Source organism: Paramacrobiotus metropolitanus, unplaced genomic scaffold (assembly GCF_019649055.1).
Source record: "Paramacrobiotus metropolitanus isolate TYO unplaced genomic scaffold, Prichtersi_v1.0 Parri_scaffold0000028, whole genome shotgun sequence".
Lineage (NCBI taxonomy): Eukaryota > Metazoa > Tardigrada > Eutardigrada > Parachela > Macrobiotidae > Paramacrobiotus > Paramacrobiotus metropolitanus.
Window position 1 is genome coordinate 413,864 of NW_026570248.1, and position 14,758 is coordinate 428,621.

Sequence of the window (14,758 nt, forward strand, 5' to 3'; positions counted from 1 at the left end):
TTTTATATATATCGATTGTTTAAAAATAGGTTTTATTTGTGCACGAACAGTATTTTGTACTATTGCTAGTAGTGATGCTCTAAAGGGTCCGTACATTCAAATTATTTTTGGTTTTATTTCAGATTCAATCATTCATTAAAAAGACGTCATTGCTTGAATGGTTGTTTACAGCTGAGCACCAACGTTATAGTAATATCATATTGTAATGTACTTGTACCATTTGTATTGTATGATATGCTTACCGCTTACGATTAGTTGATTACGATTAGTTGATTATGATTACGATTAGTTGTCTGATTGTTACTTACTGAACATAATTGAATACAGGTAGTGGGTTTTCTTTTGCAAACGACTTTCCTGCAAGAAAAATTTCAGTAAATTTCTGTATCACCCTCTTCCTCAAACGCCGAATTCACTACGCAGGCCAGCACAGCCATAAACGTTAATCACAATAGCAACAAGTAAAAACGGAACCTAAAGTTGTAGACCGATAAGAACTATATTTTCAACCCTAAATAACTTGTCAACTTTCAGCAAGAAAATTCCACATCGAGGTTTTATCAGTCATTATGCATCGCGATAACAAATCCGCGCACAAAAACAAAAGCAAATTGAAAGACTAACAACAGTTTCTGTGTTTAAAACGATTACCGCTGTGTAGGGTTATCACACTGGATGATATCCAGTAACTATCTAAAAACAACAGAAGGTAGCAACAAAACCAAAGCATAATATCATCCAGTATCAAGAAAGTAAAATAAATTGCACATGATAAATTTAAAATGCAGAGAGCAAAGATAGTTCACTGGAGCATTTACACAGTCCACATCATGCCAAACCCTTTGCTATCTTTTCTTCCATAAGGGACAGATAACGAAGAGCATTTTTCGCGCAATCCAAATCAGCTTCGCCCTCGCTGCACCCCATACCATGAAAGTGTAGGATAGGATCATCCCGGAATTTGTTCTCGAACGTTATCCGGCAAATTCGAAGTCGCTGCCTCTCTGTTCCCACAGGAATGTTAGTGCGAGGGTAAGCATCTAACAACCGCACTACATATTCTGACGGCTTTGATACGGGGTGTTTGGGGAAATTTTCGTAGATGACCGAAAAATTCTCCAGTTCTCCCAGTTTCTCCAAAGCACCGACATCATTAAGTTGCTCAAGTTGTAAACTTAGCCGTTTGGCTGCGGCTTCATTGTCCTCGTTGGTGGTTTTTAAGCATGACACGATCTTCTTGTAGTGGAAAAGAGTCTTTTTCCACTCTGGGACAGATTTTATTTTCTTGGTTGGAGACTGAGCTTCGGTGTACGAAGCACTGACCTTCTTCTGCAGCCAAAGAGGAAAGAAAACGTGAGTGTTTAGACTAACACTGGATTGTTCGCGCGTATACCTGTGCCGAAGGGGAAGCACGTTCAGGAAATTTATCGTCAATGTATTTCCGTACGCTGGCATCGTTCAGCAGCTTTTGTATAATTGTTGACATATTTGTATGTAGGCGGTTGCCTCATCCGTAAAGAATGCCTCTTCGTTGATCGGCTGGAAATCAGGGGAATCCCTGGAGGGCTCAATTCGTGCGGAGGCAAGGGGGAAATTGATTCCGCTCTTGAACGAAATTACAACCGGTGGAATGTTTAATTCTTGCAACAAAGCATCTAAACTAAAAACAACGATACAATACAGATTATTAGTGTGTGTGCAACAGGTCTACAACCGTACTTGCTGACCTACAGTAGGAGTACTTATGTATTAACAACACAAGTAAAGCTCCCAATAAACTATAACATGAGTAAACCTAGTTAACAGTTAAATCGCACCTTTGACGAGGATGTTGTGGATCAAACTTTGGCACCTTACGCGCTGGCCCTGCCCGAGAATAGCTAAAATAAACACATGGTTTTACAAATCTGGACCTAGAAGTGCAAACGCAAATACTCGCATACTAGAGAGATACTATAGTACTTACGCTTTAATAGTTCGGAGGTAAACGTACGGCATTTATGTACGTAATACGCACAAAGGGAATTTACAAAACCCGTTATTGTATAAATCAGTATAAGTTGCATAACATAATAACAATTATTGAATTAAAACGCAATTGCTGCTCTAGAGTGTTCTATCAATCGGTACACTAGTGCCTATAACATGAGAAATCATCACCTTTCCGTACAATCCGTTGTCGAGTTAGAGGCTGCGGGAGCTTGAGCTTCGTTCAACGGTTTTTCCATCACGGTGCCCGTCACTGATCGCAAAGAAGGTAATGTAGGCGTAGGCAATGTAGTAGTGCCTCTTCCCAACACCTCTAGTGCTTTCCGGGCTGTGTCCCATTTGGCTTTTTGCTTTGTTAGTCCCGATCCAGTTACCGTCATTCCGAAAAGCGTAAGACTGGCCGTGAATTCGGGTTTGTGAGGTGGGCCAGTCTGCTTTATTGATCCATACTCAGGACTCCGTATTCCCCGCCGCTGACACTCTTCCATCAATTTTCCAACGTAATTCTCCACACAAGGATCCATCGCGGTACTCTAATACACAAAATGTACAAAACAGTCTTATAGTAGCCTAGTACCCAGTGTGATCAACGATTTTACACATTCATTTGATTTCAAAAATTAGTTAAAAACTCTGAAAACAAATAAAAGGCTAACAAAAACAAATGTAAATTTTTGTGCTTTGCCTTTGCTGACTTTGCAGCGTCATATTTTGCAGTACTTACTACGTACTTACTGCTTACGGTAATAAGTACAGTCCTTCTATATTTTTGTCAGCGAAGTTGAGCGAACTTGCAGAAGCTTCACCCCCTAGCTTTTGCCCTATGCCTTTTGTTGGACGCTGTCAACCGGCCACAGAGTGCGCTTACAGAAACGGTAAAATTACTTACGATTAAATACGTCTTGCGATTGCGAATCTGCGCACCGCATCTGCAACCCTATTTAAATCAATTTTTATACTATCAAAGATTGTTAAAATTTAAAGATAATTAGAAAAATAATCACAAGAAAGTAAGTATAGTTATTGATGTATAAACAGAAGTAGTTAAAATTAGAAGAAAAAAAATAAATAGTTATAGTTATAACAGTTATAAACAGAAGTAATTAAAATTTACAATTGCGGTTTGTTTTGCTTTTGAGTTTGCAATGCTTAAAACATTTTCTAGTTCTGCCATAACAACCGAAGGTTTACCGTTCGACGTTTTCGTGATCTTTGCTTACGATGGGAAAGGGATACTTTTGTGATTATTGCGAGAAATTATTCCCTGATGGAGCCGAGAACAGAAAAAAACATCTTGGAGGCTTTGGCCATAAGAGGAACAAAGAACGGTACCATGCTCAACTCGAAGGTACGCACAATTGAAGTGAGTAGCGCGATGCTCGAGAGTCGAGTTTAGACAGATGCTAGAGCTGAGTCACAGCCCACAGGCCTTACGGCTTCCAACACCTCGAAGTACTCCTGATTCTGAAAATATCTTTTCAATAGTCGTACGTAAAGACGAAGCGTCACAGTGAGTTGATTGGGTCGTACTTCCTAACTTGTAGAAAGATCTTCTTGCCAGTCGAACGAGGGATTAGTGACGAAATCCTTCCTTTTCGACCCATTGCAATGGTATTCTGCCTGGATCCAGGAAAAGCTTTTGGATATTCCATCCCCAGTGAATGTGGCAGCGGTTGTCGAATGTTCTCTGCCTGCTGTAGCAGCGGACTCGGAATTACTGCATCAGTCTTGGGGAAGGAAGTGAAATCGAAAAATGAAATCATCGCCGGTAGGAAAACTATGAAAGGGCCGAAAGTTGATGTATTTCTACTTTATAGTTGATGTTTGTATGAAGTACCCTGTATACTGTATTTGAAATCGACTATTTCTGTAGATTTGTGACAATATGGATATTTAATGAGACGCCTTTCGATGAAAATACAGGTAAAATTCGTTAGAAATTATGATAAAAACCTTAATCCGCGCACGTCCATGATGTAATTATCGCTACCAGAACCGCTGGAATGGCTTAATTAGAAAGTGGACTATTTGACTTGAATCATTCGCCAGTGTTTTATGTTTTATGGGATTGTTGTCGACATGTATTTACATATAGGGCAATGTTGATCTGCATACCTTTTTTGACTTATTCAGTGTACAAAAATGATCCATTGGATCTTCTTAGCCGATACTGAAAGCAAAAAAATTCACTTTAGATAAGCTTATATAAATATAACACATGTTTAAAATTTGCTAATAACAAAACCAGTGAGTCGAAAAAACGTATGTATGGTACACATGCATCCAGCTGATTCACCTAAAATTACCGCATAAGCCATGTTTTAAATGTAAGTAGAAGTTGTAGAACTAACTGTTAAGGTCTAATGTTACAGTTTCCCTGACATCTTCCTCGAAGTAACTACAGAGTTATTCTAGTTTAAGAAATATTCTAAGGCTTTCTGTACCGGAAAAGCGGAATTCATGTAATTTTGACAATTGTAACCCCGAATACTCTAGCTTAAAGCTGTGAGTGTTATACAATCGTCAAAGTGATTAGTATTAAATAATATTAATCACTTTGCGATATTAATCACTTTGCAATCGTAATACAAGTCTGGAGATTTCGTATGTAAATGATGCATGGTTATCATTCATTAAATCATTATCAATCATAATTATGAGGGCTTATAGCAAATGAGAAGCTATAGTATTCGTGATTGTGACAATGTTTGAGTTATGCTTCCGCTGGTGACTGGTCGCAAGAAGTACGACGTGCAGAATCGCTCGGTAAGAAGTTTTTGATTTGGGATCAATCTGTGGCAGTGGTGTGCATGCATTTTTGTCTGAATGGTAACTGCTACTCTGAGCCCTGTCAGCACTTTCGAAAAAAATGGTATAGCGTGATTTTGTGACAAGCTGGATAGCGGTGCCATAATTATGATCAATATTTGCACTGTCATCCGTATTGGGCCGGAGTCTGTGGTGGTAATGGTTGGTATATGCATCTAGCTACTTGTCCGAAAGTTAGAGTACGTTCGTATTACCCTTCAGATCAAGAGACAACAAGGGCCTTGAAGGATGCAGTAATGTTTTCAGATGAAGATATCGTGTTTGGTGTTATTTGACGCGAGTTTATCTGTGCGGCACGCATACATTTCGCCGTCGAGACGGTCCCACCCCGCGTAAAACCATGGCCGATAGCGTGGCGGCTGATTTGCGATACTGCTTTTCGGCTTTGTGCCGTTAGCACTGAGATGCTTACCATTAGAGACCCACCTGACCAATGCTCATTCTCATCAGTGCAAAGGAAGGCATATTGGCGTTTTACCGGCAGCTGGCTATTATCTAGGTCTATGACGAAGAGTTGATTTTAGATCAGCATCTTGGTTATAAAGATCAAAGTTGTTCGTCAACTTCACTTATTTGAAGTATTATCGTCGGTTAAACAGAACATGACCAGCTCCGTTTTAGACACCGCATCCACAGCTACCGGATCACTTTTTGAGTCTTTGCCTTAACGATCCATTCGGTCCTAAACCATGTCAACTCCGAATTATACGCTTTTTTCGTTTGCAGATTCCATTCTGTAGCACCGTAAATTTTTGTAAAAAACGGTACCCCGCGCTTTGTTTATAATGTCTGCATAATGCGAAATGGGCAGGCACCTGCAGAGAATGCTGGTTGATCGTGGGAAAGTTGACGTGAATGATCGCAGTTTTTTCTTTCCTCTAGAGAGCTGTTGATTTTTATGAAGCAGCATGGTTATAATAAGATGCTGGAGCAGTCTAATAAAATGTTATGTCTTGACGTGGATATTCGCGGCTACACATATTATGGGTTTTCGACAGGATTTGACCGACCACATTCCGTCCCGCATTACGCGAGCAGACGGTACTGCTGATAAATTTGTTCTCAGCGGCTCTGCTTGTTCATCCCAGTTCTGCTCTGAAAGCGATTCGAAAGGGGAAGGACAGAATGACGGTCATCCGTGTATGTGCCAGTGTCCAAACACTTATCCCATTTTCCAAGATGATATTTCTACTTGTGTGCAGCAGATTCCTGAAAGCGGAGGTAATTATTCGGGCTAATTAATAATTGTTAATGGTAAAATGTTATTAACTTGGTCGCCTAACGCGTCGCTCATGCGATTATTTCATCTTGTTTACAATCTTTTTTGCGTTGTACTCGTAATTGCGGTTTTGTGGTTATCGTAATGGCTATGTGATGAAGAATCAGATTGTTCTGAAACCGGCAATAATTTTTTATCTACATCATTATTTGCGCAAGTTAAAAGCGGTACCTCGGCAGTTATAAGCCAGGGTGTTGTAGTTAGTGGTATCCTGAGACTACTTTGTGATTCATGTTCTTTGCTCAGAATCGTCAGTCAGTACCGCTAAGCTTATTAGAAGAGTTTTACTGTTTACTGATTTCTTTGACAAAAACTTCATGGAGAAAATTTTGTTCTCAGCTTCTGCAACTGAAAAGATTTGTGCGTATTGTTGAACTGGTATATGGTAACAATTAGCAAGAGAGAATGCTTCGATTTTCGTCCATTATGTGGCTTGTCGCAGTTTCATGGAAATATTCATTTTGCCCGTATTTAAAAAACTCAAAATTGATGCGGTCGATTTGGTGATTTGAGTGTCCACATTCTCAACGTAATAGATTTCTCTAACTCGTTTTGTTATTTTACCGTAGTGCTTTGCACGACATACAGACACGGAACGTGTTGCTTTGGAAATTAATCACGGAATCTCTGAGTTGGTTCTGGATGGTTGGTTATTTCAGTTTGTGTAAGATGGACAAAGAGTCGCTTGAATGTTGCAAGTTTTGGTAGCATTAATGGAACTGTTCTGCAGTAGCAGGTTCTTTCTCATCGAACGAACTAGATAGGAGTGTTAAGATACCTATTAACCGACTTAGTAGTCCGAGTTTGTGATGCTTCGTCGTTCTTCTAAATTAACGAGTGCTTGTTCGTTTTAATTAACTCTTCTACATGCGACGAAAAATTTGCATCAGTTAAGTCGCAATGAAAGTGTTTGTATTCACTTTATGTCACGGGTACAAAAATGTACTATCTGTAGGAAAGTGGAAACTCAAGTGTGGTATAATGGTCGATTTTTTTACAGTAATTTGTACATAACTATGTTGTATCATTCTGATTGTCAGTGGAAGCACACTGAACATTCTGTTTTGCGTAATGATGTTATCTTTTATTAATTGTATGATTAAATTCTAATTTGATGTAATACAGGCATATAATGATCCGTTTTTATTTTATGTTACATCGAACTGCCATAAAAATTTATTATTCGTCGAACGAATATTTTGTATGCGGCACACATAAATGGTTGTACATCCTCTACGTCATGTTATTCCGTTTGGGAAATGTCTCAAGTGCCTTCGTTATAAAATTTTCAGCATTTGTTCGGTCAACGACCATTTCTAGAATAATCAAAACGTAGTCAAACGAACTGGATTTTCCTTCCTTTTTCCTCTACTCGGTACAGGTAGCTACGATGCATGGGCAGCATCGATGCTCCACATACTAGTGAAGAACTTTGCATTTTTTATTATTGCCATACTGTGCAAACTTGCGAAAAGACCTGTTGGTGCTTTGTTATGAACCACGTTGGCTGATAAAAAATTGCTTTTCTTTATTATATAAGTTATATGTGTGTGTGAATGGGCATGACGATGAATGTTGGAGCCAGTACGTTCTGTTGATGAAAATTGCGCCGAATACACTCTTTGCCCTGCCAGCTGTTTAAACGTTACTTGGATAAAATTGTTTTCCTTTGAGTAATACTGGAGAACTTGCACTCTTCGGAGTCATGAAATCTTTTGTTGTGTAGAGCGTTAAACTTTGTTTACTGGACAAGGCATAATTACTTGGGGTATTTTTAAGGTGTATGTCAAGCACGTAATCTTTTGTCAAGATGTCAGTGCCACCATGAACAAAGGTGACGACCAAGAAACCAATTACTATCCTAGTATACACTCTTGAGGATGAATATTCACGGCGATTAATTTGACTCCGATATTCTTATCGAGAACAATTAAGGCAGTACTGTAATCGCCCCGCTTGTACGGTATCCTTAGCGGTTACATCTTATGTGTAACAAAAACCGGCTCGAATGATAGTTCGAATTTTCGAAATCTCGATATATATGAAATTTGATTAAGAGCTGAAATGTAGACCCTGCTTGTAATAATTACTGCATGACATATTTTGTGAATATACTCTTTTGCGTCGAATGCATGTGAAATTGTTCATTTTATGTAAGTTAGTTGCGAAACTTGTGCGAAACTTTTGCGGGGTTTACGGAACTTGTTGGTTTCTTAGTTTACGTCCTGCTACAGTTGGCTAATTTTTGTTTCGGTTTTGTTAATTTTGTCACATTCGTACATTATTTAACATTGGCTAACGATTGGAAATAATGGTAAACTGGTTGTTGTTTTCTACATCATTCTGTATGTTAATGTAGGTTGTCCAAATACCGCACTCACGGATGGTAAAAAGCAGGAAATCACTCCTGTCGTGCAGCTTCCTCCATTTGGTCATACGATCAACCGGAAAATAAATATGAAAACTACCGGTAATGCGTCCATAAGTTGAAATCCGCGTTTAATTTATCACTTTGCGGGTTTTGAGTTAGTTTTACTGTTTGGCTTATGCATAGATGTGGATATCGTATCGCAATTGGAGAATCGCTGCTATGTGGAGGAAGCGCAGTTCCTTTCTTTTGACGGATGGACATCGTTTGCTGCCATCCGTCTCGGCAATCAGCCACCACGCCTCAAACTAGTGCAGCAGTCTTTTCCTCCTGTGGCACCTCCGCTTCCTCTTTCGTACCAGTCCCAAGGAGATAGTCCATCTCCGAACTGGATTTTCTATAACTTACAGGTAATTATCACGTACAAACGCAAATCCAGCGTTGTTTGCTTGGATTAGAGATCGGTTAGGTCGTTAACTTGTGCATGTAGACAAAATCAAGATGTTTGATTCGTTTGACTGTGTAGTGGCTTGGATCATCGGAGCATGCCGAGTTCCTTCAAGGACGCATAATCCTTCTCACCATCACCTGCAACACAACGGCATTATCACCCGTTAGCTGGTGTTTTCCCATGCGCATTGCCGGTACATTTACGCGGCTGCGCACATTGCCGCTGCTGAGCGCTGGAGGCCCACATCATGAAGGTGACCATGTGGAAACGGGGGTGCTGGTGGCTGCGGCCTGCGGTGGGGCACTAGGGATACTTTACGTTATTGTCTTGGCGGTGTTCATTACGTCGCGCTTACGCAAGAGTCGCAAATCCAAACAGCAATCCGATCAGCGACCACCCAGTCATTACGATGTCGCAGTGGATGGCGAAGACCTTGAGAAAAGCTCTGTCAGTACTCAGGAGCTACACCATATCACCGATCCAAAGCACGAATATAACACAAGATCATATGCCCCCTGGCCTGAAGATGTTAGTATTTTCAACCGTTAACCTTGTAAATCTGCTAATGTGTGCATGGTGATTGGTGTGTGTGCTGTCTGTGCAAATATGATGCCTCTGTAGGGTTGTAACGGAAATACTTGACACTGCTGAAGTGTGTATTTAGTGCACTATAACATCTTTTGTTTTTCATAATTTTATGGTAAATTTTTAGATGCGATTGTTTTATTGTAATTGGGTTGCATGGTTCAGCTAATGGATTGTTTGTTTTCAGATGGCATTTCGTTATCGGCTTATGCAGTTGCGCAGTCGAGGACTGGGATCATTGCCGATACGATACGTCTACAGTCCGCCGCCGTTCTTTCTCAACGATGTTGTGATTATCCAGACACCTGACGTTGTCACTAAGGATGCTGAAATGCATGATGTTATTAAAGAAAGACTGGAGAGCAAAACTCTTCCCAAGCCTCCAGTGCGCCGACGGAAACTGTTCTTCGATCCTCGATACTTTGATGCTGAACATCTGAAACACCCAACCGTGGAAGCTGAGCAATTTCGAGCACAAATTCACTGTATGATTAACGTTACGAAAAGCCGGTTGGATAAGCGACGATTCTTGCCTAACCTCGAAATGATCAACGAGGAAAGTCTTGCTCGGCGATCTGGCACAACGTCCCCCGATGGAACAGTTGATTTTTATTATGCTGACGAAATGGTTCGTTCCGCTCTGCGGCAGTGCCTCGTGTGGAATCTGTGCATCTTGTTAATTCCTCGATAAGAACCGGCATCACGACAAATAATCGGGATTTAGATGCGGTTGTGCTGCATATGAATAAATCTGGAGCTCCGTCCTGTGTGCCTGATATAACTGCCGCCTCGATTCCATCTGTAGGAATCGAGATTACGCCGGATCAAAGAGAAAACTGGGCAAAAATCCTTAAAGAGGAATGGGGCTCCAACGAATCCATAGTACAAATTCCGCATCGTCGTAGAATTAATGAAGTTTTCCAGAAAAACTGGGGGGCAATTGCCGGTAGTCAGAGCTCTTTGACATCAGTTGGACAAGGAAGCATTGCGCGAACACCCAATGCTACAGCTGGCATTAAACCAGTGCAACTGCACCATCTAAATGAGCATACTACGGCACCCGCACAGCCTACAGTAAAAATAAAAACCATTGACGAAACGGTATCAGCGATCAGAGTGATCGGTGACGATGACGACCGCGAAAGTGACAAGGGCTCCAGTCGTTCTGGTACTGGGTCCAATCCCGAAAAAGATTCTGGAATCGAGGATGATGTTAATAGTGATAAACCTAACAAAGTTTCTAGTCATAAGATCGTGAAACCTGACAATGTGCCTGGTATGATTTCGCGCAAAAAGATTGTTAATTCTGCTACGGTGTCGGCAGCACAAAAGCCGACAAAGAATAAGCCGGTTAATGGTTCCTTGCGGGAACGAAGAGTGCCCACTACCTAGAATTTAAAGTTTATTTTGTGTTTGTAATTATTGTTTGGAGGTGTATTATTAGAGAGACTCAGTGTATTAATGGTAAATCAATAATATGCGCCTTCGATATTATTAAAAGCGTTGTACTGTACGTGGTGTCCCACATACTTTGGTGGTTTGGCTGGGACTAAAAAGGTTTGCACAGTTGCACATGTTTTAAGACGTGATGACGAGGATTAGTCGAAAGTGGAGGATTTGTGGCAACATATTCTGGAGTAATAATGGAAACAAAAACCGAAGACAAAAGAATCACATGAGCCGATGAGCATAAAAATGAAAGTAGAAGTAATGATAAGGGCTAGAAGTGCTATCGAAAAATTCTCGCTCTATTTTATTTAGCGGCTTTCAGACGACTTGTGAACATTGCGCGCGGTAATAACGGATTGCGAAGTTGAACAGCAGATTTCAAATATATGTAATCATACATTCCGTCTGACAAAAATAACAATTAATCCAACGATAATTCCTACCATAATAACAGAAAGTATAATCCACAGCATGAGAAATCCTCCCTTACAACAGTTAGAGTGGCTGAATGGATTTCTTTGGTCCAAGTCCAGTGAGCGGGGTCCTGTTATGCAGCTCGGCACCATAACCGGCGTCTCACAAGGATGCCAGTTAGTACACGGATAACTAACAGAATTGTGCGTGCATTTAACATTGGCCACTTTAGGTGGCAACGTCCTAGTATATAAATCCGATATAATTGGTATTATATGCGTAGCGTTTTGACGATTATTCACGGCAGTTAAGGCTCTTGCAGAAAACTGCGAGCCGATTCCAGAGGATTCGCTGGTAATATCCGAAATGTTCGGGTCACATAATAACGCGTGCGGCATCGGTAGCAAAGTTTTGAGGGTCTGATTAAAACTGGGATCGGTCACTCCCAGTCCCGCATTTGAGTTTCCTGGCGGCAATGATGGTGATCTAAATGCCCCGTTAAAATCAATACAGTATAAGTATTTTAAAATGAGTAAAATAACTGTGCTGATCTGAATCTATTGTACAGTAAGTACATAGGATCACAGTGCGTACTGCGTAGTAGTCTAAATCTGAACGGCGGTAAATCGTCGGTGATGCATTCAGGCGCATAAATTTAGTACACGGATGCACGGATTATATAGGATTCTATGCTGGAAATCATATTTATCAATACGTAATACATATACTTACTTTGTAAATCAAAAGCAGCATTTTTAATCCCTGGCATAATAAATACTTATAAACCATGCAGAATTAGGTACATTAAAACAAACCAAATCGTAAAGGTCACGAAAAGCTCCCCATCACCACTGCAGCTACAAGACCTACTCACTAGTTACCTACGACGGATAAATCCAGATGGAAGCGTGTGAAATCCTGAATACTTCTTCGGAAAAATTGTTTTGATCTCTGAGTGTCTGCTTAATGGATTGTGAAAGGAGCCTGTTGCGAATCCAAAAGGATGTCGTCTCGATGGCAGCAAGGTTTTGGATCCAAGATATCGGTATTCTTTAATTGGAGTGTTATCAGGCTTTGCCAAAGAAACTTCCTGTGCATATGCCTCTCGCTGACTCCAGGCCAGTGGAATCCGGGCACCAGTAGACAAACCGCCGTCTTTGATCACTTCGATCACTGGCGATGGACACGCAAGAGAGTCGGATGATACCGAATTTTGGGACAAATTCTAGAACCCCGTGAAATCGTCACAATTTAAATCCACAAATGCCGATACTCGAATAACGTTAATCCTGGCGCATAACCAATAGTATACAATTTTGCTACATGCCATAACTTCCTCTTTAGTTTTGCTACATTTTTTACATTCATAGGATATCTTATTTATCACTTATATAACAAACTGCATCAGCACGAATGCATCCATTTAGATGCGGCACATATATATTATATGTTATTCTATTGAGGGATACCGATAAAACTGTGCATTATCTCTAATACAACCTCACCTCGATATTTGGCGAAGACGTTGGCGTGTTGATCCGCGAATCTGGCATTTTGCAGGTCACAGTAAATTATGTTGTACAGATAGATGGAGATTTAGTTGTTCTCTGACTGGAGTTCATGGCTTATCTGTACAGGAAACAAATTTGCGTCATCCAAAAAATCCAATTTTACAGAATTTCATTAATTATCTGTACCCGAAGAGATCAGTGTTTGCACCAGGAGGTTATACGAGGTAAATATAGAGAAAAAAGGAAAGGGAGCACTTTGTTTTAAGACGGCCTTGGATTCTTGAAACACAAAACTTCAACAAAGCAACGGTTTGGACAAATGAACGAGTGTGTAGAAGTTAGTAGTCAATAAATGCTAACTTAAGCACTGTTCCACCAGGTGTCGGTTGACTGGGTGGCGTGTAACCAACAATGTGGCATCACCACAAGATCGTTCATGCTTCATGAAGCACATTTCCGTTGGTTCAAACACTGGTCACAAAAAAAGAGCAACTGGTTGCTGCGATGATCGACTGATCGCAAGCAAGAGCACAAAGTGATCGCTTACGTATACTGTCCGTGGTAGTTAACATATATAAGATTTATGATAGACGATAAAGATGACCTACCAAAACGTTGTCCAGATCTTCTCAGAGTCATATCATATACTGATATACAATAGTATAATTGGTGACCTCTACCTAGTCTTAATCTGCACCGCTACTCATCTCACTAGAGTTAGTCTTACCACAAGTATGCGAAACCATTTTGCGAAACTGTTTTCGTTCCGATATTTGGTTTTGGCTCTACAATTTGAACTTATGGGGAATTAGTATGGATATTCAAATTACAACAACGAAAATAACGATAAAAACTTTCGAAAGGGTAACTTCAAAAGGTTGCAACTTTTGCTAGTTTTGCTCATTTAATTGCGATATATCGTGTCGGTATGTATGCGAGTACTCGCAGACCAGTGACGCATCTGACGCAAGGATCAGATGTTGCATTGCACAGTCGCAGTTGTACACTTAAGAGTCAAACCCAAATCTAAAAAAAAACAGTCCCGGTTAAGCGGTTACACATCCGTGCTAGTCTGTTATGATTTATGAATAAGTGGGCCACGAGAAAGTATCCAAAATTTTATAGTGAAAAATAACAAATTATTTGTTATTGCTGAAAAAGTTATGTCTTGACCATCGTTTGCACCGTGCTGCTCGCTTTCGGTTAGACTGCTTGACTTCATCATCTAACGTGTGATTGCCCAAAATTCGGCGTTTCCGGTGGAAATTTGCTAATATTCCACCCAATCACCCTTGCTCTCCAGACCGTGACCATCCGATATTATCCTCATTTTTTATTATATACGTAGCATATTTAGCGAATTTTTGTAAAAAAATTGATACTATGCAGGTCATTCTTTAAAAAGACCAAAAGATTCATGTGTAAACTGTAAAGCAGAGGACAGCAAGCTGTCTTTTGCCTTATTGTTACTTCCGTTGCGCGAGTTTTGTTTGCAAACTTTAAAAAAGGATAGTTTATTTTTGCCTCTTCCCCTAATTTGCAATAGGCGTTTTTTGCCGCATAACAGCAAACGGAACTCACCAGTCAATGGGTACATTTAATGGGCAACAGCCAATCCACATATCGGTATGCTTCCGCAGGTTTACACTAATTAAAATGATTAAATTTTAAACATTGAAAAAACACCCATAATCATTATTGTCATTCAAAATCTTATGATGTGCACTCAAGGTACCCAAAACAGCTGCTGCGTTTCCTCTTACTACAGCCAAACTTAATCGCTGACTTAAAAAGGCCGTGGATCTAGGCTCTCCTGTAGCGTCGTGGATCTTCCGGCCAACAAAACGAATCAGTTCCGCAAACGATGTTCCAAACGTTCCGAA

At 40.3% G+C, this 14,758-nt stretch overlaps 1 protein-coding gene and 2 long non-coding RNA genes across 8 annotated transcripts; 1 reads left to right on the plus strand and 2 right to left on the minus strand.

Annotated features, from left to right (window-relative positions):
* Positions 1–542: 542 nt before the first annotated feature.
* On the minus strand, positions 543–2,724 carry LOC129588068 (uncharacterized). Its single transcript, XR_008690437.1, has 4 exons — positions 2,161–2,724; positions 1,818–1,880; positions 1,394–1,660; positions 543–1,329 (listed from the first exon to the last, which is right to left on the minus strand). It is a non-coding gene; the product is annotated as an uncharacterized LOC129588068 (long non-coding RNA).
* Positions 2,725–2,887: 163 nt separating this feature from the next.
* On the plus strand, positions 2,888–11,013 carry LOC129588066 (uncharacterized). 6 transcript variants are annotated; one of them, XM_055482104.1, is made up of 7 exons: positions 2,888–2,999; positions 3,155–3,352; positions 3,534–3,757; positions 8,457–8,567; positions 8,652–8,875; positions 8,992–9,444; positions 9,689–11,013. In XM_055482104.1, exons 3-7 carry the CDS (start codon positions 3,598–3,600, stop codon positions 10,190–10,192), a joined length of 1,452 nt encoding a protein of 483 aa, XP_055338079.1. In that variant the 5' UTR covers positions 2,888–2,999; positions 3,155–3,352; positions 3,534–3,597; the 3' UTR covers positions 10,193–11,013. The 6 variants fall into 6 exon arrangements, with proteins under 6 accessions (XP_055338079.1, XP_055338077.1, XP_055338078.1 ...); XM_055482102.1 differs by having other exon boundaries at positions 3,155–3,337; XM_055482100.1 differs by lacking the exons at positions 2,888–2,999; positions 3,155–3,352 and adding exons at positions 3,863–3,912; positions 5,817–6,039 and having other exon boundaries at positions 3,617–3,757.
* Positions 11,014–11,163: 150 nt separating this feature from the next.
* On the minus strand, positions 11,164–13,156 carry LOC129588052 (uncharacterized). Its single transcript, XR_008690435.1, has 4 exons — positions 13,062–13,156; positions 12,870–12,993; positions 12,246–12,589; positions 11,164–11,850 (listed from the first exon to the last, which is right to left on the minus strand). It is a non-coding gene; the product is annotated as an uncharacterized LOC129588052 (long non-coding RNA).
* Positions 13,157–14,758: the final 1,602 nt, after the last annotated feature.